At 43.2% G+C, this 27,270-nt stretch overlaps 1 protein-coding gene across 2 annotated transcripts in view; it reads left to right on the top strand.

Annotated features, from left to right (window-relative positions):
• The window catches only part of LOC142573308 (U2 small nuclear ribonucleoprotein auxiliary factor 35 kDa subunit-related protein 2-like), a 234,685-nt gene that overhangs the window by 75,402 nt on the left and 132,013 nt on the right, over positions 1 to 27,270 (top strand). For both annotated transcript variants that reach the window (XM_075682983.1, XM_075682984.1), the window contains exon 5: positions 23,692 to 23,727. In XM_075682983.1, the coding sequence (XP_075539098.1) occupies positions 23,692 to 23,727 (36 nt within the window). The remainder of the gene's footprint in view (positions 1 to 23,691; positions 23,728 to 27,270) is intronic.

Raw genomic sequence — 27,270 nt, 5'->3', positions numbered from 1 at the left:
TATGTATAGATGTGATGACAACAGCGAATTTTCTTTATCCAGCAATGAAACAGAAGGATGGCTGATGCATTTTTTCTTTTGTTTTTCAATCCAGTGCGCTTCCACAATTTCTCTCGCGGTTTGATTCTTATGCTTATACAAAATTACGGTGCTGCTAAGACACGGTGAGCAATCGTGTTCTTGACAATGCATTGCTAAATGCATATTAGGGTGACCTTTCAGACTAGGCAAGTGCTCCCTTAGTCTGGTGTTAATGCACCTCGCAGTCTGCCCTATGTACACTTGGCCACAAGTCATAGGAATCTGATACACAACGTTCTTCGTGCAGTCGACAAATTGGTCCTTGCGCGGATGTTTAATACTACATTCTTTCTTTGCATCATCCTTACTTTTGAACTTACTTTTTACCCTAGAACACACACTACCTATTTTGTTACTAGCCGAAAATACCACTTTTACTTCGTAACTACCAGCCACCTTTCTGAAGTCTGTGTGAAAAGCCATGCACATATGGAATCACTGAAACCTTGGAAGCTATATCCTTCTGCCTTTGAGCCTTTGTGCATAGTTCTTTATCCTGTTTAAGTTATTTCATTAGTCTATCGCATGACGCCAGCATCACAGCGAGCGGGTACCCAGCCTTTCTCAACCGATCAACTTGCTCAAGAAATGCAAAGTTTACAGTGTGGTAACATGACTTCAACAATGCTGACCGGAAACATGAAATGACTATACTATTCTTCACAAGCCTGGAATGGTTTGAGGCATAGTTCATTAGCGGTTTTCCAGCTCGGGGCGAGAATGACCAACACGCATGTTCCGGTAGAAATTCCAACTTGACATTAAGAAACTGCAGCTTATTATCTACCGGTACTTCCGAAGTAAATGTCAAGCCCTTGCCGAGAGAATCAAAGGCTTCTACTACTCTATTCCTGAAAGCACCCTTGTCTACATGACAGCCTAATATCAAGTAGTCATCGACATACATGTATACCTTACATACTACACCTTCTAAACCTTTTGCCAGTTCTCTGTCTATGCTTCCCAAAAAGATGCTACCAAGGATGGGAGCTACCTTTGACCCGATGCACACACCCCTTGCCTGTAGATATGTTTCACCACAGAATCCTACATGTGTATTCGCTAAGTAAAAAGGCAGAATTTCAAGAAAGGATTCAATAGCCATCTCGCACATGTTGCGAAATGACACCTCGTCATTCTCGTTTGTTATGCAGTCTTTTACACTGCACATTGGGGGACCATGTGGTGAGGAACCCCGCTACCAGAACCTGCCAACACCCTCGCTCCGACACAATTGGCCTAAAAGGAATTCCTTGCTTGTGCGTTTTTGCCATCAGAAATACCTCCAATTTCATTCCTTTTGAGTTGTTTACCTCTAACGCAAGCGTTTCTTGGTCACATTTCTTCAATAGCTCCACCGCCTTCATTTTTACGCTTTCTACATTTACATTCCATTTTCTAATGCACTTATTCACCGCTAGGAGAGCTTTTTCTAAATAACAATCGTTCGGTACAACAACCATAAAGCCTTCCTTGTCTGCCTGAACCACACGAAGATCGTTCTAAACCACATATTTAGCTTCTCAACCAAATATTCTTAGCTTCTCAACCAAATATTTGATTCTCTGTGCAAGGGCTTGACACTTACTTCGGAAGTACTGGTAGATAATAAGCTGCAGTTTCTTAATGTTAAGTTAGAATTTCTACCGGAACATGTGTGTTGGTCATTCTCGCCCCGAGCTGCAAAACGGCTAATGAACTATGCCTCAAACCATTCCAGGCTTGTGAAGAATGGTATAGTCATTTCATGTTTCCGGTCAGCGTTGTTGAAGTCGTGTTACTACAATGTAAACTTTGCATTTCTTGAGCAAGTTGATCGGTTGAGAAAGGCTGGGTACCCGCTCGCTGTGATGCTGGCGTCATGCGATAGACTAATGAAATAACTTAAACAGGATAAAGAACTATGCACAAAGGCTCAAAGGCAGAAGGATATAGCTTCCAAGGTTTCAGTGATTCCATATGTGCATGGCTTTTCACACAGACTTCAGAAAGGTGGCTGGTAGTTACGAAGTAAAAGTGGTATTTTCGGCTAGAAACAAAATAGGTAGTGTGTGTTCTAGGGTAAAAAGTAAGTTTAAAAGTAACGATGATGCAAAGAAAGAATGTAGTATTAAACATCCACGCAAGGACCAATTTGTCGACTGCATGAAGAACGTTGTGTATCAGATTCCTATGACTTGTGGCCAAGTGTACATAGGGCAGACTGCGAGGTGCATTAACACCAGACTAAGGGAACACTTGCCTAGTCTGAAAGGTCACCCTAATATGCATTTGGCAATGCATTGTAAGAACATGCTTGCTCACCCTATCTTGGAAGCACCAACATATTGTTTAGGCATAGAAATCAAACCGCGAGAGAAATTGTGGAAGCCCACTGGATTGCAAAACTAAAGGAAAACTGGATTGCGCAGATCTGTGGGTATTTAAGCAGGTGGTTTTTCAAAAATAAAACCAGTTGTTAGAAAGCACTCGTTCTTGTGTTGCTCCTTTTCTTCGTCCCTGTTTGTTCTGTGTGCAGAAAAGTTTTCTAAAAATGAAACAGTAATTTGTCTAAATAATTTCAAATCAAATAGTGCAATAGTAGCTCTCTTGTATACTGCATACTGTGATGAAGGAAAATGCCACAGCATTCATCCTATTTAAGTTGGTGTAAAAAATAATTTTCTGGTTTGAAGCGAATAGATGTGGTCTTTGCATTATAACCTTGAGAAAAAGAAAGTAAAAAGTTGACAAAATGGAAAAAAGAAGGTGAGAAGCATTATTACTTGCATAGATGGGAACAGTTTCACCTCGGGAAATACCTTACTTCCAGTGCTGTTATTCGGTTAGCTTCATGGAAAAACGCAACTCCAATATTTTACAATGCCAGCAGTGTGCCCAGCAGTAGGAATTACTTATTGACATCTGCTCTGTGTTGTGGTTCAGTATACTTGAATTTTAAGATGGTCTAGGCCATAGGGGTATTTTTCATGTCTGTCACGTGGCCCAATATGTGTCACATGTCATCTACACTGAGCGATGTGCAAATTTTGCATGCGACCTTGACTACGTAATGCTGGCAGTTTAGGCAGTGTTGCACAAATTCTGGTTTGTGCTTTCTACCTACAAGCAGGCTCAACCCATTCCGCCAGAAATCGCACGGACAAACTTAATGGACATGTTCACTGTAGGTTTTCGGTGGTTGCCCATGGACATGAATGCTGCTTCTATGACGTCGAGTCTACCGCAGGCGCATGTAATCTCAGTCCCGTTCACTGATAAGCCAGTCAATGAGAGGTGAACTTCTTGTGACAGTTTCCACTCGCCACCACGCAGCCAAGCAGTGAATTTTCATCATGGTGAACGCTGCTTCGTCGAGTGCTGGCAAGTGAAGTGGCCAAAAAGCCACCTTGCCAATGAAAGTGAGAATGGGGAGCATGAGGAAGACAACCTGAATAGTGACATTGTGAACGCAAATGACATCAAAAAAATTGAATGAGAAAAAGGGGGGTTAACCGAAGGGCACGATTTTTATTAGTCATATCATAAGAAGCCAACAAACACAGACACCAAGGACAACATAGGGGAAATTACTTGTGCTTAATAAATGAAGTAAAGAAACGATAAATTAATGGAAATGGAAGTGGGTGAAAAAACAACTTGCCGCAGGTGGGGAACGATACCGCAAACTTCGCATTGGTTGTGGGATCGTTCCGACAACCAGTCGGCAAGTTGTTTTTTCATCCACTTTCATTACCATCAATTTATCGTTTCTTTATTTCATTTATTAAGCACAAGTAATTTCCCCTACGTTGTCCTTGGTGTCAGTGTTTCTTGGCTTCTTTATGTATTAAAAAAATCGGTGAGACACCGTACAGCACCTAAAATTTTGATAATCTGAAAAATTGGTCAACTTCGTCTTTGGTTTGTCTTGGCTATGGGCTATGTCAATGGCAGTTTGACTTGCTCATGGAAACTGAAACGGTCAATTGTGCTTATTTTCGAGTTTACATTTGTTCATTCTGTATAATTAGAAAATTCCAAAAGAAATTCAATCCAAAGCAAATACAGTCGAACCCACGTATAACAATACCGATTTTAACAATATATTGGTTATAACAATGAAAAGCTGCTGCACCATCATGTTTTGTAAGTTTTTTATAGGGAAATAATCCACTTACTACAATGTCCCCATGCCGCGTTATCGGTTATAACGATGAAGTCTGGCTGCTGGGTGTCCGTGTCAAAAGGTAATGGAATGCAAAATCCTTGAAAAGAAAAAAAGAAAAAGTGAAATGCGAGCCGCTGCACGATCACCTGCTACCCCAACTGCAGCTGCGTGCTTGTCTCCATGAGAGATGCACGCCAGCCTCGCGTGCCTCCCTCCTTTTGCCCCTCCAAACACAAATGGGCTGTGCCCATAACTCCACACTGCGCAACCTTCCGAAACGCGAATGGACTGTGCCAACTGGGAACACTGCTGATGCGGCTTCCAGATTGCCTGAGGGGCCAAGGCTGGGCCCTCACGTTGGGCTCCTCCTTCCACGGCCCTCATTCTGCGCAATTCTGCCGACGGACTGAGTCACTTGGGCTTGTCTTTGTTCGTTGCCTCGAAGTCGTCCCTGGGCACGTTCCACAGCCTCGTTTGACTTCCAAAACGGAAGATGGCTGACCCACCCACTGATCATCGGCAATGCACGACGTTGCTGGTGAAAAGAAAGCGTACTGCTATAGATTTGGAAACAAAGCGCTTCTAATCGATGAGGTGAACATCACGAACGTGCTTGCATCAGATAGCGACAGTGCCGTCCACGACGGCGGCGCTGATGCGGTAGGGCAGGCTGCCTCAACACTGTCCCCGCGGGAGGTCCTGTAGATGATTCAGTCCCTCGTGGGCTTGTTTTCGTGAGGGACCTTCTGCTTCATTACGTGGTACACCTGGATGCCTTGGAGAAGGATGTCGGCAAGCTTCGTGTAAAACAAGCAAGGCTGACGGACATGCAGTTTTCTCGTGCAAGCCAGTGTTCTTGAGAAGCCTCCCTAAAATGTTAGAATATGTCCGATAATGATTACGTAAATTAATGTTGAAAGGCTTACACTCTGCTTTTTATAAAGATTATTTTTCTTTCACAGACAGTTCTATAGGCTAGTGGTTATCCATGGGTTATATGAAGTTGAAAACTTAGGTCTGCAAGCAAATTATTTAGTGCTTGTGGTGAGGGCATTAGCTATGATGTTTGAAAACTTCTGATAAGCAGTTTCTGGATTTAATGTCGCTAATACTGGTAACCAGTCTGTGCGGCAGATGCGATCTATGAATAATGACTTGTTTAGCTTGCTCTTATGAGGTTTTATTATTATTAATAGACAAGATATAATACAAGGCAATAATATACAGGAGGAGGTCCCGAGGTCAAAGACTGTAATGGGACCTCCTGTGCAGTATATAAGTAAAAACATAAACAACAGTTGCAACAAATAGTGTAAAATATTCAAAAGATAACAAACTTAGTATTGTTTTAGGTTTGGCAGTATTAAGCAAATCAGCTGCAGACATGCTAGTAAAGAAGTATAATAATTATTATTACATTCGACTAATTACAGAACTATAACACCATTATTAAAATAAATGGATAATGAGACCTAACCAAATGAACTTTAATTTGTGTTGCGTAACCAAATGCACATTTGGAGGGGAAAAAATACTTGTCTAAGTGGTTGCAGATAAAATATGGTCTTTTATTGTCGTTTAAATTGAAATGATTTACATGACTTGATAGTAGGAGGTAGTTTGTTCCAGAAGGAAACGGACGAAAAGTGGACACTCTGTTTACCAAAATTTGTGCGTATCATGGGAAAATTAAAGTTATTGTTTTGTGCAAATCGCGTAAAATTAGTATTCATTAGACAAGACTGAGGTATCAGAGTGTTGCGGTAAGCGTTATCTAGTTGTCGATATAAAAACGTACCAAGACTAAAGTTAATAAGCTCGTCCACAGTAAGAATAATGTAGTTATGTAATAAGTATTTGGAATTGAAATGGTTAGGACTAAATGTAATTATTATAACAGCCTGGTTTTGTAATACTTGTAATAATTGTAAGTGGGTACGATACGTATTGCCCCAGCATGCAATGGAATATCTTATATGTGAATGGATAAATGAGTAGTATAAAGAGTGTAGTGTTTAGAACGACAGAAAGCTGAGCTAGTTCGTAAGGATTCATTATGCAAAAACCATCAACTGGGCATGCCAGGGGGATTGGAGCTATTCTTTCGGCTGAATCATGGCGCCAAGTTAGGTTCTACCAGGAGTGTCTAAGGGTCCGTTGCGCGGCCCTGGGAGACGGTCGCCATTGGAACCGCCCCTATGCCGAGTGGAATAAGTTAGCCGTGCAACACGCAGACTTCCTCTGGAGGATGAAACTTCCGGAGCTTCAACAAAGTAAGAGGAAACACCTTTCTAATAATTCACCGTCTAATAACGTACTGGTTCTTGGAGACGCCATCGTAAGTGATAACCATAGAAAAACCCTTGCTTTAGGTCCTAAGCACTGTTTTAAGCCTGACATAAAACCCGTTGACGTTTTAAGCATACCGCGCTGCATAACCAGGTTCGTCCCGGAAGAAGAACGCTCACGCTGTATTTCGGATTGCATTGCTAGCATTGAACAATCAAATGCTCATTTTAAGACGCCTGACCCTGTCCGACCGTTAGTTAATTACCTTGTGGAGCATAAACTTAGACCAGTAATATCTGACAAGGAAGGTTATTTCGTAATTATGCCAGATGACATGCTTTCAGAAAAAGCATTCTCAGCCACCGAAAAGAATTTACAGCCATTAAAACTCAAGCCTTCGGCAGTTAAGCAACGTGCGGTTGACCTCTTGTCAAGACATAATCTTGATAGTCTTGTCTGTAATGTCAAGAAAGCTAAATCCCTCACCTTAGAACTGTTTTTCTCGGCCAAGACCCATAAACAAGAAATTCCTTTTCGTGCTATAGTGTCAGAGAAAGGCACATGGCAGTTCTGTCGCCAGTTACCTACAGAACTGCTTAGCTTCACTAGTTCTTTCAGACCCCTTTTGCTTACATAATTCTCAGGCACTAGTTCAGTATTTGAGAGAGGAAAATCCTGGTGATTGTACAGCTTTTAGTATGGATATCGAAGACCTGTATTATTCCTTGCCGCATGACGGGTTACTAAATTTCGTAAATGAGTGCATTAAAGAACAAGTGCAAGAATCGGCTTTTATTGACAGATGCGGTGTTTCCACGGCAGCTTTTCTAGAAATTCTTTCAATGTACTTGAAGTCGACGCTGATTGGATGGAGAGATGGCGTTTTTCTGCAGAAATCAGGCATTTGTATTGGCTCAAAGGTTGCCCCTATTCTTAGCAACATTTACCTGAGTAAGGTTGACAACTGCTTAGGGAAAGCCTTAGGTGATAGCGTTATCAAGATATTTCGGTACATTGATGATTACCTGATTTTCTGCAATAGGGAAGAATTTGATTCCGCTGCTACCTCAGTAAGTGATCAATTTAAACTTTATGGGGGAGGATTAAAGTTTACCAAGGAATTTCCTCAGCGACATGTAATTCAGTTTCTTGACATTTCCTTGATCTTCGAACAAAACCATGTTTGTTGGCAGTACTCCCCAAGATCTTCGAAGCCGTTGCTAAACTTTCAATCCAAGCATTCTAAATTATTAAAAAACGGAATTGCCATGTCGGGCCTTAGGTCTTCCCTCACCAGATCCTGCATGCACAAAATGGGCGCCAGTTTTAATGCACAGGTCGGGCGCCTATTAGAAGCAGGTTATCCTAGTGTAGCGGTGGCCACTGTGGCTGAGCGCCTAAAGAAGTCGGTTTCAAGAGGGACGGACGTGATTACAGAAAGCAGTACTAGCAAAAAAAAAGAGTAGTGGCTATTCCGTATATTCATTCAGTGTCGCACAGGCTTAAAAAGGTTGCAAGTAGATATGATGTTAATGTTGCTTTCACTGCTCCCAATAAGCTCCCAATAAGCGCAATGTGCTGCCGTACAGAATAAAAAGGAGCGGGTAAAAGGCAAAAAACGAACAGATATTTTTCCAGTGAAGCACAATAAGAACAAGAGTTTTGCTGACTGTCGTATGGGTGTGGTGCATAAAATTCCCCTTAGCTGTGGCCAGTTCTACGTAGGGTAAACGGGACGGTGTATCAATCAGAGGCTAATGGAACATAAAAGGTTGTTAACTGGTGGGTCGCCTTCTAATCTTTCGCTATATTGCCGAGATTGAAACTGCACGCCAGAGTTAGATGAATGCGCGATATTGTACGGGCATAAGAATGAACATACGCGTCTTATGGTAGAGGCATGGCATATCTTTAATGGTGGAAGCGCGTGCGTGAGTCAGCCTTCGATTACTTTACATAAGGAAGAGATTAAGTGTCTTAACAGTTATCTCTCGCATAGACCGGCACATGTACCCGACTGACATGTGGTGTTACCATTCCTGAGCATGCGCAGATGAGTTTTGTGTCTTCTTCTTTTTCCGCCTCAGTGCTCCCTTCAGTTGATAGTCGGCGTTCGTGTTGTCCACTTCTCTACTCTTGTGTCCTGTCTGCACGCCTCACTTCTTTTTTGCATAATGAATGTAGTGTTTGCTGGTTAAACACATACCAAGCTTTTAAAGTGTCCTTATTCCATATGTTGCCCTCCGCCTAACGTTGGTTATGTGTTGATGAAATTTGAGGTTAGAATCAAGTTCTACGCCCAAGTAGTTAGAGGAACTACTACGCGGGATAAGATTATTACCAAGGTAGAGCGAAGGAATGAATGTGGATGAGTGTTGGTGGGACGTGAATAAAACAAATTTAGTTTTAGAAGAGTTTATATTCAGCTGGTTAATATTGCACCAATTTAACACGCTTTTTAAGTCGGTATTAAGTTCAGAAACTAGGTTCCGTACACAAATGTCCGAGTTAAAGATAGTTGTGTCGTCTGCATAAAGAATGCAGCTAGAAGAAAGCAGGCAGTTGGGCAGGTCGTTAACATATAATAAAAACAAGAGTGGGCCAAGTATGGATCCCTGAGGTACACCCATGTTTGTTGTCATTGATTTAGAAAGAACACCATTAATTCTAACTCGTTATGTTGTAGCGGTAGCAGCATCGGCGTCACATGAGAGATGACGTAGACGCTCGCGTCTACACGAGGCGCGAGCGGCGGGCACGCTCCGCACGGGCTAGCGTTCCGAAAGAGATCAAAAAGAATGCTACTCTAAGAGATCGAAGGTCAGTTCTTCCTCTCCTGCGAGAGCCCGAGACTTTACCGGTCTACGTGGTCGCTCGTCGCCACAGTTTGGTGACCCGGACGTGATACTGCCATACGCTCCTGTGGTAGAGACGACCACGGACCAGACCAACGCTACGAGAGCTCAAGGCCAGAACGCTTCCGAGGAACGCGGTGAGCCCTCCTGTTCCACCATTGCTGTCCGCCTCCCACAGTACTGGGACCAGCATCCTTCGGCGTGGTTTCTTCAGGCCGAAGCGCAATTTCAAGTCACTGGCATCCGCTCTCAAGCCTCGAAGTTGCATTACGCCGTCGCAGCGCTCTCGCCCGCCGCCATTGACGAGGTAGCAGATTTGTTGAGCTCCCCATTGTCTGCCGCTGCCTATGACGATCTCAAGGCAGCACTGCTACAGCGCACAGCTTCACAGCGTTCTCGCATCCAGCAGCTTCTGTCTGCTGAAGAACTCGGCGACCGACGCCCTAGTCAACTTCTTCGCCGAATAAGCCATCTGCTCGGAAACAACGCAAGATCCATCGACGACACGCTGTTGCGCGAACTGTTTTTACAACTCCCGGCTAACGTGCAGATGGTCCTGGCGACAGCCTCTACCATGGACCTTACCGGACTTGCCGCTTTGGCCGACAAAGTCATGGAAGTAGCCACCCCAACCATTGCAGCCACGTCACCGTCTCCGGGTGACAATACAACCGCTCTGCAAACTCTTCCCTGCTCTTCCCCAGTGGAATCTCCGCTTGACTCCTTGTGTGAGCGCCTGGAACGCATCATCTGTGGAGCGGAACATCGCCGCACATCTCGTCGCCCACGCAGCTGTAGTTCCAGCAGATCAAGACGCACGGGCACCCACAATGAAACCTCAACTACAACGCCTGGCGTTTGCTACTACCACCGCCGTTTTGGAAACGACGCTCGTCACTGTCGGCGTCCCTGCGCTTGGCAGGGAAACAGGCCGGCCGACCTCTAACGGCGACGAGTGGTCCGGCCCAACACACAAGTCACCTTTTCTACGTGACGGACAGAGTTACGGGACAACGATTCTTAGTCGACACAGGTGCTGACGTCAGCATTCTCCCCGCTCTGCGCTCCGACTGAAAAGCGACACCTGTGTCGTTTTTGCTAGCCGTCAACAGGCACCAGGATTCCAGTTTTCTCGTCACGCTCCGTCATGCTAAACCTTGGCCTTCGACGAGCGTTCCACTGGATTTTCCTGGTTGCAGACGTTCGTCGTGCAGTCATAGGAGCAGACTTCTTGCATAACTATGGACTCCTTGTGGACATCCAACGACGCCGTCTCATCGACTCCGTGACCCAGCTATCCGTTCCCGGCGTCCCATCATCAGGCACATTGCCCATAGCGCCTATTTCTGCCATGTTGGACGAATCTTTCGCCGCGCTCTTACACGATTTTCCCACTTTGACGCGCCTGCTGGACTGGATGCAACCGGTGCAACATGACGTGTGCCATCACATCGTCACCTCCGGCCCACTGGTCTATTTCCGACCCCGGCGTTTTTCCCCGGAGAAACTCAAGATCGCTCACGCGGAGTTCGAACACATGCTGCAACTTGGCATCATCCGCCCTTCCTCCAGTAACTGGGCATCACCACTTCACAAGGTGCCTAAGAAGACGGGAGACTGGCGCCCATGCGGCGATTACCGGGCACTAAACAACGTCACAGTTCCTGATCGCTACCCTCTACCGAACATTCAGGACTTCACGGTAGCGTTGTACGGTGCGACAATCTTTTCTAAGATCGATCTCGTTCGTGCCTACCATCAACTACCGGTCGCTGAAGAAGACATTCCCAAGACCGCCATCACCACACCCTTCAGTCTTCCACACACACCCACACCCTTCGGTGGCCAGAAGCTACACCTATATTTGACATCTCAGCGCCCACTGTTGCAGCAGCTTTCGTGTCTACGTGGATCGCAAGGTTCGGCTGCCCATCCACAATAATCACCGATCGCGGTCGGCAGTTTGACTCAGCGCTCTTCAACGAGCTACTCAAACTACTCGGAATGACATGTTTTCGCACAACTGCTTATCACCCGCAGTCCAATCGACTAGTTGAACGTTTTCACCGGCATCTCAAGGCCTTATGGCACATGAATCGCCGGAGAAGTGGGCCCTGCATTTGCCCCTCGTCTTACTTGGCATCAGAGCCGCACTCAAGAGCGACCTAGGTTGCTCCTGTGCTGAGCTAGTTTACGGCACTCACCTACACCTTCCACGCGATTTCTTTGTCGCTACCCCCAAAACGCCTATGCCGTCACCTGCCGAATACGTTGCCAAACTGCAAGCCTCCTTCAGCCAGATACGCCCCGTGCCTGCACGTTCACAAGAAGCAAGGTCTCCGTACGTTTCTCCTGCGCTCACCTCTGCTACCCACGTTTTCGTGCGTAACTGTGCCGTGCGGAAGCCTTTGCAACCACACTACTCCGGGCCATATTGTGTTCTAGAGCGTCGTCCGACGACGTTTGTTGTGAATGTCAACGGCCGATCAGACACGATTGCCCTGGAACGTCTCAAACCCGCCTACATCGAAGCACCCGCGCCATCAGCTCCACCAGTATGCGACGCGACCCTGCTGCATCCTTCGTCGCCGCCTGAGCACGTGACACCCAAGACCAACGCCAAGACACGCCGCGTCACGTGGACTTTCCATCATTCATCGAACTTTCCTCCTCTCTAGGGGGGGAGCCCTCTGTAGCGGCAGCAGCATCGGCGTCACACGAGATATGACGTAGACGCTCACGTCTACACGAGGCACGAGCTGCAGGCACGCTCCGGCACAGGCTAGCATTCCGAAAGAGATTAAAAAGAATGCTACTCTAAGAGATAGAAGGTTGGTTCTTCCTCTCCTGAGACTTTACCGGTCTACGTGGTCACTTGTCGCCAGAATGTTCTATCTTTTAAGTAATTTTGTATCAAAGTTAACGCAGGACCTGTTATTCCGATAGATTCAAGTTTAAAGGATAAAATGTGGTGGTAATTTTATCAAAGGCTTTAGTTAGATCCGCGAGCACTGATCCAGCATACATGCCCTTATCGATTACCATTTTAATTGTTCAGTTTGGGCGATAAGAGCAAGTTCGGTTGAATAGCCCTTGCGGAAGCCGAATTAGAGTGGTGAAAGAATACTAAATTTAGATAGGTAATTAGTTAGGCGCTTTTCTATCAGCCATTCAATATCTTTGCTAAATAAGGGTAGAATGCAAATAAGCCTATAATTAGTAATCAAGGCACGGTCACCTTTTTTACATACAGGAGTAATTCTACCTTGTTTTAGTTCTTGTGGAAAGGTACCAGTCTGAAATAATAGGTTAATAATACTTGTGAGAACATCTGAGATTAGGTGGGCAATTAGCTTGATGTGATTTGAATGCATATTACAAGACCTGCACTTGTTTTTACATTTCTTATTGTGTTTTCTATTTCCTGTGGTGTGGTTGGAAAAAGATAGAATGAGTGAGGTAGGCGTCGCAATAAATTGTTATATTGCGTTGGTGTATGCGAATCGCTGCTAAAGAAAAATTCTGCAAAAGCATCAGCAATGTGTTGTGAAGAGGTGTAAGCTCTGTCGTTATGAATAATTTCCTTGAAATTATCGCAATCGTTTCGCCTATTTAAGAACTCATTCACTATCTTCCATTTCTTACGACTGTCTTTCCGCATTCTAATAATTTTTTCTCGTAATAAAGTATTTAGCTTTTTTTAGCTCGATAGCAAGAAAGTTGGAAAATTTTTTGTACCTCTTAGTCAAATTGCTGTTAAATGGCCATAATTTTGTTTTCTTGTACAGATTGTCTTTTTTCCGCATCAAGGCTAGGAGCTTATCTGACAGCCAAGGATTCTGTGGGGACGCAAACTTCTTTTTGCATTTCACTTTGCGGGTGTGGCAGTCAAAATAAGATTTAAGTACCGATATAAAGAAGGAGAAGGCCGTTTGTGGATGTACATATCTGCTATAGAGGACCAATCAGCTTGGCTTAGTGAATAAATTAAATTTTCTTTGTTAAGTGTCAGCTTTGTGTAAGTGGCTTTGACAGAGTCTTCATTATTCTGAAAGCGTAAAAATATCGGGTAGTGATCAGTCAGATTTTGTAACAGGACCCCTGCGTCTAGTGGAGACAGCAAATTGGAAAGCGCATGATCAATTATTGTACCATCTGTATAGTTAGTGCACCGTGTAGGCACTTTTATTAAGCATTCGTAATCGAAGCTTTGAAACAATTTGAATATTGTAAGGCGTATGCAGATGAGCTGTCTGCGAGGTTAATGTTAATATCGCCTATAATTATAACATTTTTATTCTCGTCTGCAAGGATATTTAGCACGTCATGAAGTGCGGCGCAGAAATCATTCATAGACGATGAAGGCGAGCGATATACACAACCTATTATTAGATTTTTTTTGTCTGCATTAATAAAGTCACTTTTAAGTTCGACCCACACTGCTTCACAGTCACGTATGCCGAGAAGAAGGTCGTGCCTTCTTTTGTATGTAACAGTACTTAAAATATAGAGTGCGGCACCGCCATGACAGCTATACGGACGATTTGAGTATTCTGCTTTATAGTTAGGAAAGCAAAGCAGGTTCTTGTCGTGGTCACTTAGCCAAGTTTCCGAGATTCCAATTATTGAGCATGGAGAATTGAAGTGTCGCAATCAGATTTGAAAAGTCATCATAGTGTCTGTGTATGCTTCATGTGTTAAAATCAATGATAGATTTTTGATAATTGGACATATAATTATTTAGCTCGTTAGTTGTAAAATATGATGACATTGTGAATTTGTGTGGTGATGCGATTTCTCAAAGGCGAAAGTAGCTAAGTGATCACAGAAAGGTCCGCCTCCGTGAAGATCCGAAAAACTCGGCTGCCAGTTGTTTTGTGAGCCTTTATTTGGCAGTTGTCAGTCCATAAGAATTGCCGTTTCTTAGATTTTTTTAGGGTTAAGACCTTAGAAAAGAGGGCCTTATTTTCAGGCGTTAGGTAGTCATTTACATACAGCGGCGTGTATTTGCTTACTGATAAGCCAATGTTACCTAGAGTTAGCCGCGCTTTCTTTTCTTTTGTCACGAAGTCGGACTTTTTCATTCGCGAGATAGAACAGGCAATGGATGTTTTTGTTGTTGTTAGATTTGGTAGGCACATGGTGAACCACATTGAGATCATCTGGTGATACTGGGCAACCAATTTTGTCGCCAATGCTTTGCATTACCACCAGGCAGTCTTCTCCTTGTGTACAAGGAACACCTTTCACCTCGACGTTGTTCAGCCTCGAGTGCTGTTCTAGATCGCTCACTTTTTTTGTGAGCATACTGTTGCTAGCTTTTAGAGCATTATTTTCAGCTACCAGTGTAGCCTTTTCATCCTTCATTTCCTCTACCAGATTGTTGAGGAATTCCACACTGGCCACCAAATTATCTATTTGTTTTTTCATTTCAACAATGTCTAATCCTGAAGTGCTTATTTTTAGTAAGAATTTTCCATACACATCATCAAGAAACTCGGAACTCAAATTTTCAAACTTGAGTTCAAGTTGCTCCACTTGTTTTGCGAGTTCTGCATTTGAGGGCATTGCATTCGGGACAACAGACCAAGGTTTAGGAGGCACAAGAAAAAAGTTGCAGTAAATAATAAAACTAATTTGAATGGGTTCTTGTGCAGATAAAGATGCTCCACAGAATTCTGGCAGCAGCTGTGGTGACACAGGCAATAGTGCTAAAAGATAATGAGCTTATGACAAACCTGCAGATGCAAAGTAGCTTGGTTATTGCGCATGCTTGCTGTTACAACCGCTGCCAGAATGAGCACCCGCTGTCGTCGTGGTTGCTTATATACTCCTGGTGTATGCTAGGCGTAGGCGCAGCAGTATCTCCGGTGGGCCAGGTAAGATGACTTGGCCGAAGTGCAGGCCCAGGTATGCTGACTTGTGTCTTGGTACATCCTCCAGGAAAGGGTCAAGACATGTGGTACTTGATTGCACGAAACCGGGAGTGCAGGAAACCAGAGGGGTGGCCGATGCTGCTATCCTGCAGATGCAAAGTAGCTTGGTTATTGCGCGTGCTTGCTGTGGCAACCGCTGCTCAAAGGCTGTTTTTCAATATTAGGTGGAATACTTAAGTGAGTGAACACATGGTAGTGGTCAGTTATAGGTAGTTCAATAACGAGCATTAGGAGGAGCGATAAGATTAGATAATATATGGTCAATAAGAGTACCTTGTCTGTCGAAAGTGCAACACGTTGGAACAATTAATAGACATTCATAGCCATATCCGTTGATGCAGGTAACATATCCAGTGATGGATGTGGTGGACCGGTCTGGAAGTATAATATTTAGGTCTCCTAATATAATGATATTTTTTTGTTCTAATGATAAAGCTTTAGCAAAGTTTCGCCCAAAGCCAAACAGAACTCTGAACAGATGATGAAGGTGATCTACATGTGTAAGCCACAACCAAGTCCTATCTCGAAAAAAGTATAATTAACACATTTCGATCCAAACGAATTCACTTTTAAAATGTTTAGTGCCAAGCCAAATCTCCGGTGGTATTGGAAGTTGAAAGAAATGAAAACAGCTGCACCACTAAGATTGCTCTCACTGTGATGACCATCATCATCATCATCAGCCTGGTTACGCCCACTGCAGGGCATAAGGCCTCTCCCATACTTCTCCAACTATGCGGTCATGTCCTAATTGTGGCCATGTTGTCCCTGCAAACTTCTTAATCTCATCCGCCTACCTAACTTTCTGCCGTCCCTTGCTACGCTTCCCTTCCCTTGGAATCAGTCCGTAACCCTTAATGACCATGGAGGCATTACGGAATGGTCATGTAATGAGGAGGGTTATCTTCCCTTCTCATTACATGTCCTGCCCATGCCCATTTCTTTTTCTTGATTTCAACTAAGATGTCATTAACTCGTGTTTGTTCCCTCACCCAATCTGCTCTTTTCTCATCCCTCAATGTTACACCCATCATTCTTCTTTCCATAGCTCGTTGCGTCATCCTCAATTTAAGTAGAACCCTCTTCGTAAGCCTCCAGGTTTCTGCCCCGTATGTGAGTACTGGTAAGACACAGCTATTATACACTTTTCTCTTGAGCAATAATGGCAGCCTGCTGTTCTTGATCTGAGAATGCGTGCCAAACACACCTCAGCCCATTCTTATTCTTCTGATTATTTCAGTCCCATTATCCGGATCTGCAGTCACTACCTGTCCTAAGTAGGTGTATTCCGTTACCACTTCCAGTGCCTCGCTACCTATTGTAAACTGCTGTTCTCTTCCAAGACTGTTAAACGTTATTTTAGTTTTCTGCAGATTAATTTTTAGACCCACCCTTCTGCTTTGCCTCTCCAGGTCAGTGAGCATGCATTGCAATTGGTCCCCTGAGTTACTAAGCAAGGCAATATCATCAGCGAATCGCAAGTCACTAAGGTATTCTCCATTAACTGTCTTGGAATGAACACGTAAATAAATTAGCATTAGAATTAAGCAAAAGTGTTGGATGTATGTACAGGTTAAGTCGATTATTACCACTTTGGCTCAAGAAAGCGCTATATTATACGCTATTCTATTCCAGGCTTAGTTACTGCATGTTGGTTTGGGGCACAACGACAGCACAGAATTATACCACATTACTCACATTACAAAAAAAGGTACTACGAATATTTGAGGGATATTATGGTCAGCCGCAAGGTCTCGGCACGCGTCCGCTATTTACATAACATTTCATATTGCAAGCTAATCAAATCTATTATCTCAAGCTTTTTCTGCATATCCAAAATAATAAGCTATACCCCACGTACAGTTGTTCTAGATGTGTTCAATATTGCCTCCGTACACAAAGTATAAGAACACCAAAAATTAGAACTACCTATGGTCGGCAGCATATTCTGCATCAAATACCCAGTCTGCTTAATAAGCTTGGCAACATTTTAGACCTAAATAAACAAATTTCCAAAATAGGTTTAAACAAGTTCTTCTAGAAAATTGCATTGAATATGTTTAATTTCTGTTTAAGTGTTGATTACAACCTCAATATGTATTGACTTTTTTTTATCTTAGTCAATGTACACTGCGTGTTTTATTTCTTAGCACACATTGTTTCTTTTCCTCTATTTTTTTTTTGCTGCTTGTCACAATTTATGTATGTCGATCTGCTTGTTTTCTTTACTCTGTGATATGGTTCTTTTGTTTGTTTTTTTAATATCTAGAGACAATTTAGATTGTTCAATGATTATCTTATGTCTGCTTATGACTGCTTGCTGAACTGTATCTCGGAGCAAAAGCCTCTGTCAGGCTGTATAGCCCTTTGCTCTTGCTTCGATTTCTGTTGATGTACAGAAAGAAATCAATAAATAAACTTCAAACTCTTATCCCCAATTCTTCCCAATCCAGGTCTCTGAATACCTCCTGTAAACACGCTGTGAATAGCATTGGAGAGATCGTATCTCCCTGCCTGATGCCTTTCTTTATTGAGATTTTGTTGCTTTCTTTATGGAGGACTACAGTGGCTGTGGAGCCGCTGTAGATATCTTTCAGTGTTTTTACACACGGCTTGTCTACACCCCGATTCTGTAATGCCTCCATGACTGCTGAGGCTTCGATTGAATCAAACGCGTTCTCGTAATCAATGAAAGCTATATATAAGGGTTGGTTATATTCTGCACATTTCTCTGTCACTTGATTGATAGTGTGAATATGATCTATTGTTGAGTAGCCTTTATGGAATCCTGCCTGGTCCTTTGCTTGACAGAAGTCTAAGGTGTTTGTGATTCTATTTGCAATTACCTTAGTAAATACTTTGTAGCCAACAGACAGTAAGCTGATCGGCCTATAATTTTTCACGTCTTTGGCGTCCCCTTTCTTGTGGATTAGGATTATGTTAGCGTTCTTCCAAGATTCCGGTACGCTCGAGGCCATGACGCGTTGCGTATAGAGGATGGCCAGTTTTTCTAGAACAATCTGTCCACCATCCTTCAACAAGTCTGCTGTTACCTGATCCTCCCCAGCTGCCTTCCCCCTTCGCATAGCTCCTAAGGCTTTCTTTACTTCTTCCGGCGTTACCTTCGGGATTTCGAATTCCTCTAGACTATTTTCTCTACCATTATTGTCGTGAGTGCCACTGGTACTGTATAAACCTCTATAGAACTCCTCAGCCACTTGAACGGTCTCATCCATATTAGTAATGATATTGCCGGCTTTGTCTCTTAATGCATACATCTGATTCTTGCCTATTCCTAGTTTTTTCTTCCCTGCTTTTAGGCTTCCTCAATTCCTGAGAGCATGTTCAATTCTATCCATATTATACTTCCTCACATCAGCTGTCTTACGCTTGTTGATTAACTTGGAAAGTTCTGCCAGTTCTATTCTAGCTGTAGAGTTAGAGGCTTTCATACATTGGTGTTTCTTGATCAGATCTTTCGTCTCCTGCGATAGCTTACTGGCATCCTGTCTAACGGAGTTACCACCGACTTCTATTGCAGAATCCTTAATAATGCCCATAAGATTGTCGTTCCTATCTTCAACACTTAGGTCCTCTTCCTGAATTAAAGCCGAATACCTGTTCTGTAGCTTGATCTGCAATTCCTCTATTTTCCCTCTTACCTCTAACTCATTGATCGGCTTCTTATGTACCAGTTTCTTCCATTCCCTCCTCAAGTCTAGGCTAATTCGAGTTCTTACCATCCTATGGTCACTGCAGCACACTTTGCCGAGCACGTGCACATCTTGTATGATGCCAGGGTTAGCGCAGAGTATAAAGTCTATTTCATTTCTAGTCTCGCCATTCGGGCTCCTCCACGTCCACTTTCTGCTGACAATACTCTGAGTGATATGAAGAAAAGCTATACAGGTTTTTGTCACGTGCATATAGCCACGTTTTACTCACACAACTAACCAAGAAGCGGGGACGATAAGAGGGAAAATAGAGGAATTTCAGATCAAGCTACAGAACAGGTATTCGGCTTTAATTCAGGAAGAGGACCTAAGTGTTGAAGATATGAACGACAATCTTATGGGCATCATTAGGGATTCTGCAATAGAAGTCGGTGGTAACTCCGTTAGACAGGATGCCAATAGGCTATCGCAGGAGACGAAAGATCTGATCAAGAAACGCCAATGTATGAAAGCCTCTAACCCTACAGCTAGAATAGAACTGGCAGAACTTTCGAAGTTAATCAACAAGCGTAAGACAGCGGACATAAGGAAGTGTAATATGGATAGAATTGAACATGCTCTCAGGAACGGAGGAAGCCTAAAAGCAATGAAGAAGAAACTATGAATTGGCAAGAATCAGATGGCTGTGATGTTTCATTCTATAGGCAGGAAGGTTTCAGTAGTACGTAACCTAGTTTATCGCTGCTCAGAGATAGAGCTAGTTAGGTCTATTAAAGTACTTGGTGTGCATTTTTCAAAATCACTGCAGTGGGATGAGCATATCAATGCGATATTACAAAAGTTAGGTGCAATAACGGGAATTCTGAACAAAAACCGCTACTTAATTCCGAAGTCAATAAAATTGTTAATCTATAACGCCCTCTTCGCTTCCTATCTAAACTATTGTCATTTGGTCTGGGGGGCTACAACACAATCGAATTTCTCGCGGCTATTAGTAATGCAAAAAAGAATTTTGAGAATAATTGAGAATGTGCCACTCCGGCATTCTACTGTGGAGCTCTTTAAAAAATTTAAAATAGTGAGAGTACAAGATACATATGAGTATAAATTGTTGCGTGAATATCGCCTTAACTATGACTGTCATAATTCTATCTTCATGGGTTTGGTGAATCTCCATTCGAAGGAAGCATCATATGCCACTAGAACAACAGAAATATGGAATGTTCCATATTGTCACGCTGGCTATGGTCGGCAAATGCTCCAAAACAAACTTCCACGTCTACTAAATGAGTTCAATAAAAAACAAATCGATATTCGCGAAGCAACATTATCTGACTTGTACACATTCTTTCTAGACTAACATTGACCACTAGAGCTTTTTACGATTTCTATTTAAATATATTGTTTCAATGTCACTATTACTAAGCGTACATTGTTATGAAATGTGCTTTCATTCGATGCTGAGGTGAAGTAAAGTATGTTAACGCATGATGCCCTACGTACGACAGTAACTAATGTGTTTAATTTTATGGTTTTGTCAAGCTTTATGGCAATGTTGTGCTTAATATGATGGTTTTGTAAATTTGTACGACCATGTGAACAGGACGTGTGTGCCTCTGCTGTTGTCTTTGCCAGCGTGGGGGCGAAGGACTCCCTCAAGCCATCCTTGAATGGCTTTTCCCTTCGCCTCCCATCACATGTATATGTGATAAACCAATAAAGAAAGAAAAGAAAGAAAGATGTATGCGTTAAGAGACAAAGCCGGCAATATCATTACTAATATGGATGAGATAGTTCAAGTGGCTGAGGTGTTCTATAAAGGTTTATACAGTACCAGTGGCACCCACGATGATAATGGAAGAGAGAATAGTCTAGAGGAATTCGAAATCCCACAGGACTGCCGGAAGAAGTAAAGAAAGTCTTGGGAACTATGCAAAGGGGGAACGCAGCTGGGGAGGATCAAGTAACAGCAGATTTGTTGAAGGATGGTGGGCAGATTGTTCTAGAGAGACTGGCCACCCTGTATACACAATGCCTCATGACCTCGAGCGTACCGGAATCTTGGAAGAACGCTAATATAATCCTGAGCCATAAGAAAGGGGACGTTAAAGACTTGAAAAATTATAGACTGATCAACTTACTGTCAGTTGCCTACAAACTATTTATTAAGGTAGTCGCAAATAGAATCAGGAACACCTTAGACTTCTGTCAAGGAAAGGACCAAGCAGGATTCCGCAAAGGCTACTCAACAATAGACCATATTCACACTATCAATCAGGTGATAGAGAAATGTGCGGAATATAACCAACCCTTATATATAGCTTTCATTGATTACAAGAAAGCGTTTGATTCTGTCGAAACCTCAGCAGTCATGGAGGCATTATGGAATCGGTGTAGACGAGCCGTGTGTAAAAATACTGAAAGATATCTATAGCGGCTCCACAGCCACCATAGTCCTCCTTAAAGAGAGCAACAAAATCCCAATAAAGAAAAGCGTCGCGCAGGGAGATACGATGTCTCCAATGCTATTCACAGCGTGTTTACAGGAGGTATTCAGAGACCTGGATTGGGAAGAATTGGGGATAAAGGTTAAGGGAGAGTACCTTAGTAACTTGCGATTCGCTGATGATATTGCCTTGCTTAGTAACTCAGGGGACCAATTGCAATGCATGCTCACTGACCTGGAGAGGCAAAGCAGAAGAGTGGGCCTAAAAATTAATCTGCAGAAAACTAATGTTTAACAGTCTCGGAAGAGAACAGCAATTTACAATAGGTAGCGAGGCACTGGAAGTGGTAAGGGAATATATCTATTTAGGGCAGGTAGTGACGGCAGATCCGGATCATGAGACGGAAATAATCAGAAGAATAAGAATGGGCTGGGTGCGTTTGGCAGGCATTCTCAGATCATGAACAACAGGCTTCCATTATCCCTCAAGAGAAAAGCGTTTAATAGCTGTGTCTTACCAGTACTCACCTACGGGGCAGAAACCTGGAGGCTTACGAAAGGGGTTCTATTTAAATTCAGGACGACGCAACGAGCTATGGAAAGGAGAATGATGGGTGTAAAGTTAAGGGATTAGAAAAGAGCAGATTGGGTGAGGGAACAAACGCGAGTTAATGACATCTTAGTTGAAATCAAGAAAAAGAAATGGGGGGGAGGCATGAGCAGGACATGTAATGAGGAGGGAAGATAACCGATGGTCATTAAGGTGTTACGGACTGGATTCCAAGGGAAGGGAAGCGTAGCAGGTGGTGGCAGAAAGTTAGGTGGGCGGATGAGATTAAGAAGTTTGCAGGGACGACATGGTGAGAATTAGTACATGACCGGGGTTGTTGAAGAAGTATGGGAGAGGCCTTTGCCCGGCAGTGGGCATAACCAGGCTGCTGCTGCTGCTGCTGCTGCTGCTGCTGTTGCTGCCGCTGCCGCCGCCAGCCGCCGCCGCCGCCGCCGCCGCCGCGTTTTACTCACATAACTAACCGAGAAGCGTGGACAAATAGATGATAACAGACTAGCAATATTGTCGAGCTTTATTTTTCAGGCTGCACGCAATAAAATGGATGAGCAATCTATGGTAAATGAAAACTGTGATTCAAGCTAAGCGGGTGTGAAATATAATTTCATTTCATTTTCATTTTATTGCTACTCTTGCCATACAAATTATTGCCATATTATAAACAGGCCATATATATGCCAAAGTATGCCAAAGTATATGGCCAAAGGATGCCATATTAATAAACAGTGTAAAAAAAGCTTTCAGGGAAGCTAAGAAAATAAGGAAATAAGATTTAGTAAAGCAATGAAAGGGGCTAGTTGGTGAACGTTCATGGTTATATTGCGCTCAGTTTTACAAACACGATATTAAGGAAGGACAGGACATGGACGGACGAAGCGCAAGTTGCGCTTCGTCCGTCCACGTCCTGTCCTTCCTTAATATCGTGTTTGTAAAACTGAGCGCAATATAACCATGAAGGAAATAAGGGCCTACCAAAGTCGTATTAATGTATTTAAGTTTTCATTCTTTCCGCGAACGATTGCAGAGTGGAATTTGCACATGGATGAGATAGTGTCTGCACCCAATTTTTCATCTGCCATAGATAACTTAATGTGAATCTGTTTTAGACAATATTTACAGTGTGCCATTTTATGCGTTGTGTAACAAATTTTGTAATCGGATGTTGTTAGTATTGGATGTGTTGTCTTTCGTTACTAATTACGATTGTTGTATTTCTAATACCACAGATGGTGATGCCGTTGTTCGCGAAGTTGACTTTTATGTTTGTAATTAACCCCCCTACGATAATGCCCAACTCGGGCGCTGTAGGTATTTGTAATAAATAAATAAACAGGTGAAAATTGCAAGGTCGGCATCGTACGTTATGTAAAAGATGCAATGAGAGAAAAATTGACATCAGGATGCATGAAAGGGGGTTATGGCAAAAAATGACAAAAGGCCACATTGAAAAATGCTGTTTTCTTTTGGTTTATTGCCGGCGGGGGAGGAAGTGTTCGATTCACTAGTTGTCCCACTTTATTTCAGGCTGGAGATAAAAAAAAAAAGAAATCTGGCACTCATTGTGTCCGAATGTTTAATTGCAGTTGTACGTAAACATTGAGCTAGAGTGATAGCCAGCAGTTTAAGTATACCTGTGTCCGGCATAACAGCTGAACACTTCAGCAAGAATTTAAACATGTTCTCTGGTTTCAGGAGAGCCTGGAGAAAGTGCTGGCACAGCTACCCGTGGTGAGTTTTCATAGCAGTCGCTGAAATTCTTATGAGGGAACACAATTTTGCTTAAAACTGTCCAGCAGAGCCCATTTCATGATGAATGTTGACATTGATGCAATTAGAATTGAAGCAATGTAGTTGCAGATCGAATTGCCAATGGCAAAGCATGTTCAGCCGGGCTCCTTTCACATGCTTCCAGCTGCACATCTAGTGGCACTGAGTCTATGCGTGGCACGGCTCTGATTTCGTCTAGCACCGAAGAAATTTTAAGGGGTCTTCGGCTGAATTGGCAGTAGTGTTCTATACTACTACTGAAGCTGCTGGGCTGGTAAATGTCTAATTTTCATATTAGTAGCCTTTCAATTGCATGTACACCTTGTGGTTAGCAGCTATAAGTGCCAGCAGCTGCATGTGCCGCCCAATCTCGGAGGTCATGCTGAGTCGTGCATCACTTCTGGCAATTGGTTCTGGCGGCGCAATTTTTGTGAGCCTTTCGTGATGTTTAGTGAGTGAGCCACTTGGATATAAAAAAAAATTTTTCATGGAGGCTGTCATAGGACAACCTCCCCGCGCATGCTCCTTGGCAAGAGATAAACACATGCGGAGAGGCACTACATGTAAACATCAGTTTTATATGTTTATAAACTCAAGCGAATATGCCAAAAAAATGATCGCATGGTTCTTAAGATATTAAATAAGTGAATGAAAAAAAGAAACTGAAAAACATGTAAACTCTTGGTAGACATTGATAACACCCTTAGTCAAAGTGAGAGAAAACACTGGGCAACACGAAGATTTCCTCAACAAGCTAAAATGTCTAACATAGCAAACTCATTACAAACCCTTTGTTTGTAAGAACTACTGGACAACATAAACATTTCCAGAATAAGCTAACAATTAAAGAACTAAAACGAGATTTTAAACTCATTGTGTCTAAGAAACACTGGGCAGTACAAACATTTGCACAATAAGCTAACAGTATAAAATCTAAAGACAGGTCATAAACTCTTTGCCTTTCAAAAATGTAAATAAGCTACCAAACTCAATACAAAACAAACAGACAAGAGCAGTGCGTAAAGCGCAGAGGTTATAATAATGAAGTGGCAAAATGCAGATTATATGGGAGGGGATAAATTAATGTCAGGGGCTGTGACAGCTTGAATGAAGCTGGTGCATTATACTGTGATGAAGTTCACTGTCCTTTTATACAAAGGCTACCACATAATCAAGAATGTGTTTCTACGCACAGTTGATCACTGAATAAGCTCGTCCGCGATGTCACTGAGATTTATTTTGCGGGCGAGCTCTTTGTGCCCATGGAGAACTGCTATGTGATTTAATCGCATTTGTCCCATTTGACCTCGGGTACCTTTTGACGCAACGGAGTTATGAAAACGCACGGTCTCTCAAATGTGCATGACGTGACTGTTATAGTCAAAGCAATTTTCGCAAGCTTAGCCACCTCGGGCAAAAGATCTTGCAGCTGCTCACATTTATCGACCAAAAACATCTCTACAATGCCCTAAAACGTTTGCAAGGGTGTATTGCACTGTCTTGCTATGCCAATGAGCATACTATGGTGAACCTTGAGCTGTTCAGGCTCAAGATCTTGCCTGTAGAACTTTAACAGGTACGTGCTGTCATTATATTCAGTCAAAAACTGCTCAATCTGTGTCATGTGCTGCCAAATTCCTGGTGGATATGTGTCATCCAACGAGGAATCTACTTTTTAGAACCACTGGTGGTACATACTGTCGGCCGAAGGAAATACGTGAGGTACAGATCTGTAATCATACTGTCGTGGAGCCTTTCTTTGCCTGGGTGCAGGAGCTTCTTTCCTTTTAACATTTAGTTCCAATTCACATGCCTCTGCATGTGTCTCGTTCCAAAATCAGCAAAATCCTTCATTCCTAAGTTCACTAAGACTCTCCTTGATGGCCTCGACCATTTTTTCTGGTTGATCAAATCTCAGTGCTGCTTTCTGCAACGCTGTAATTACTGATTTTAGTCATGAAAACATGAGTGTCAGGAGCTTAAGTATGAAGTATGTGTTTAATTTTGACAGCACTTTCAAAAATCCACTGGCTTTGGCTCTGGTGTTGTTCTGTTCTGATGCTAGGCCATGAAAAAACGAGATCAGGTGGCCATAATTCTGAACAATCAACTTCAGAGAAGTGGCCCTTAGCGTCCATCTTGTGCGACAAAACTTCCCCAAGTTTACACCCTTATTAACTTTCGGAAATGCCTGGAAGATATTGTTACGGGGATGTTGGGAGTATAGAAAATTGTATTTACATTATATATACAAAATGAGACAGAGTAGTTAAGATAGCTGACCACCAACAACACGCAGCAGCCAGCTTCCCGCGATCTTCTTCTTCCTCTCTTCTTTCATCCTTCTGTAACAGGACTCCCCTGGGTGGTGGAGCGCCGTCTTTGCACATGTTAGGCGAAGAATTGCAAGTGAAGTACGGCTTCAGCCATGAAACATGCACGACGTCAACAGGCGTCGGACTTGATGCATCAAACTGTAGTAGCAAAATCTCTTACTTTACGTTGTTAACTTGTCATAGGACTTCATAAGGCCCTGCGTAGCGAGAAAGAAGCTTCTAGGAGAGGCCAACCTAATGACATGGTGACCAAAGGAGCACCCAAGCACCAGGCGCGAACTTAACATTGCGATGGCACTGGTCATAACCCTCTTTTTGTATATGCTGCGAGGCTAATAAACGAGAACGAGCGACTTGACGTGCCATGTGAGAACGATCGATGACTTCATGAGCATACTCAGTTGCAACACGTGGCACAGGAGGGAGGATGGTGTCAAATGGCAATGTGGGGTCATAACCATACAATAGATAAAAGGGTGAATATCCTGCGGTGTCATGTCGGGACAAGTTGTACGCGAACGTCATGTATGCCAACGTGGTGTCCCAGTCGCGGTGATCGTTAAGGACATACATCGACAGCATCTCTGTGATTGTTCAGTTGAGGCATTCCGTAAGACCGTTCATTTGTGGGTGATAGGCGGAGGACAGCTTGTGCTCAGCGGCACAAGAGCGGAGGAGGTCGTCGACAACTCGAGACAAGAATGAGTGGCCGCGGTCTCTAAGTAACTGTCGATGTGCACCGTGGTGGAGAATGATGTCCTGGAGGAGAGAATCAGCGGTGTTTGTTGCGCAACTAGTCGGCAATGCCTTTGTTATTGGGTAGCGTGTCGCATAATCAGTAGTGACGGCGATCCACTTATTCCCTCTAGTCGTCGTCGGAAAAGGGCCAAGCAGGTCAAGGCCTACGCGAAAGAACGGTTCAGAGGGAACTTCAATTGGATGATTACAACGAATGCGCCAAATAAAACAATCTACGAAAGAAGGAGACAGGATACAACCACATGACAGATTGCATGAGCATCGATATAAGATGGAAAACCAGCTGTCCGGTCGCATTAGTGCACATTGTAAGGCTCCCAAGTGGATTACAGACTTTAATAGAACCTACGTTTTGAACAGAGCTGATGATCAGCTGACAAGGGAGACAAGCGCTCGAGATCAAGAAGCA

Source organism: Dermacentor variabilis, chromosome 2, assembly GCF_050947875.1.
Source record: "Dermacentor variabilis isolate Ectoservices chromosome 2, ASM5094787v1, whole genome shotgun sequence".
Lineage (NCBI taxonomy): Eukaryota > Metazoa > Arthropoda > Arachnida > Ixodida > Ixodidae > Dermacentor > Dermacentor variabilis.
Note: the sequence above shows the minus strand (reverse complement) of the source record. Positions and strands in the feature narration are given on the sequence as shown.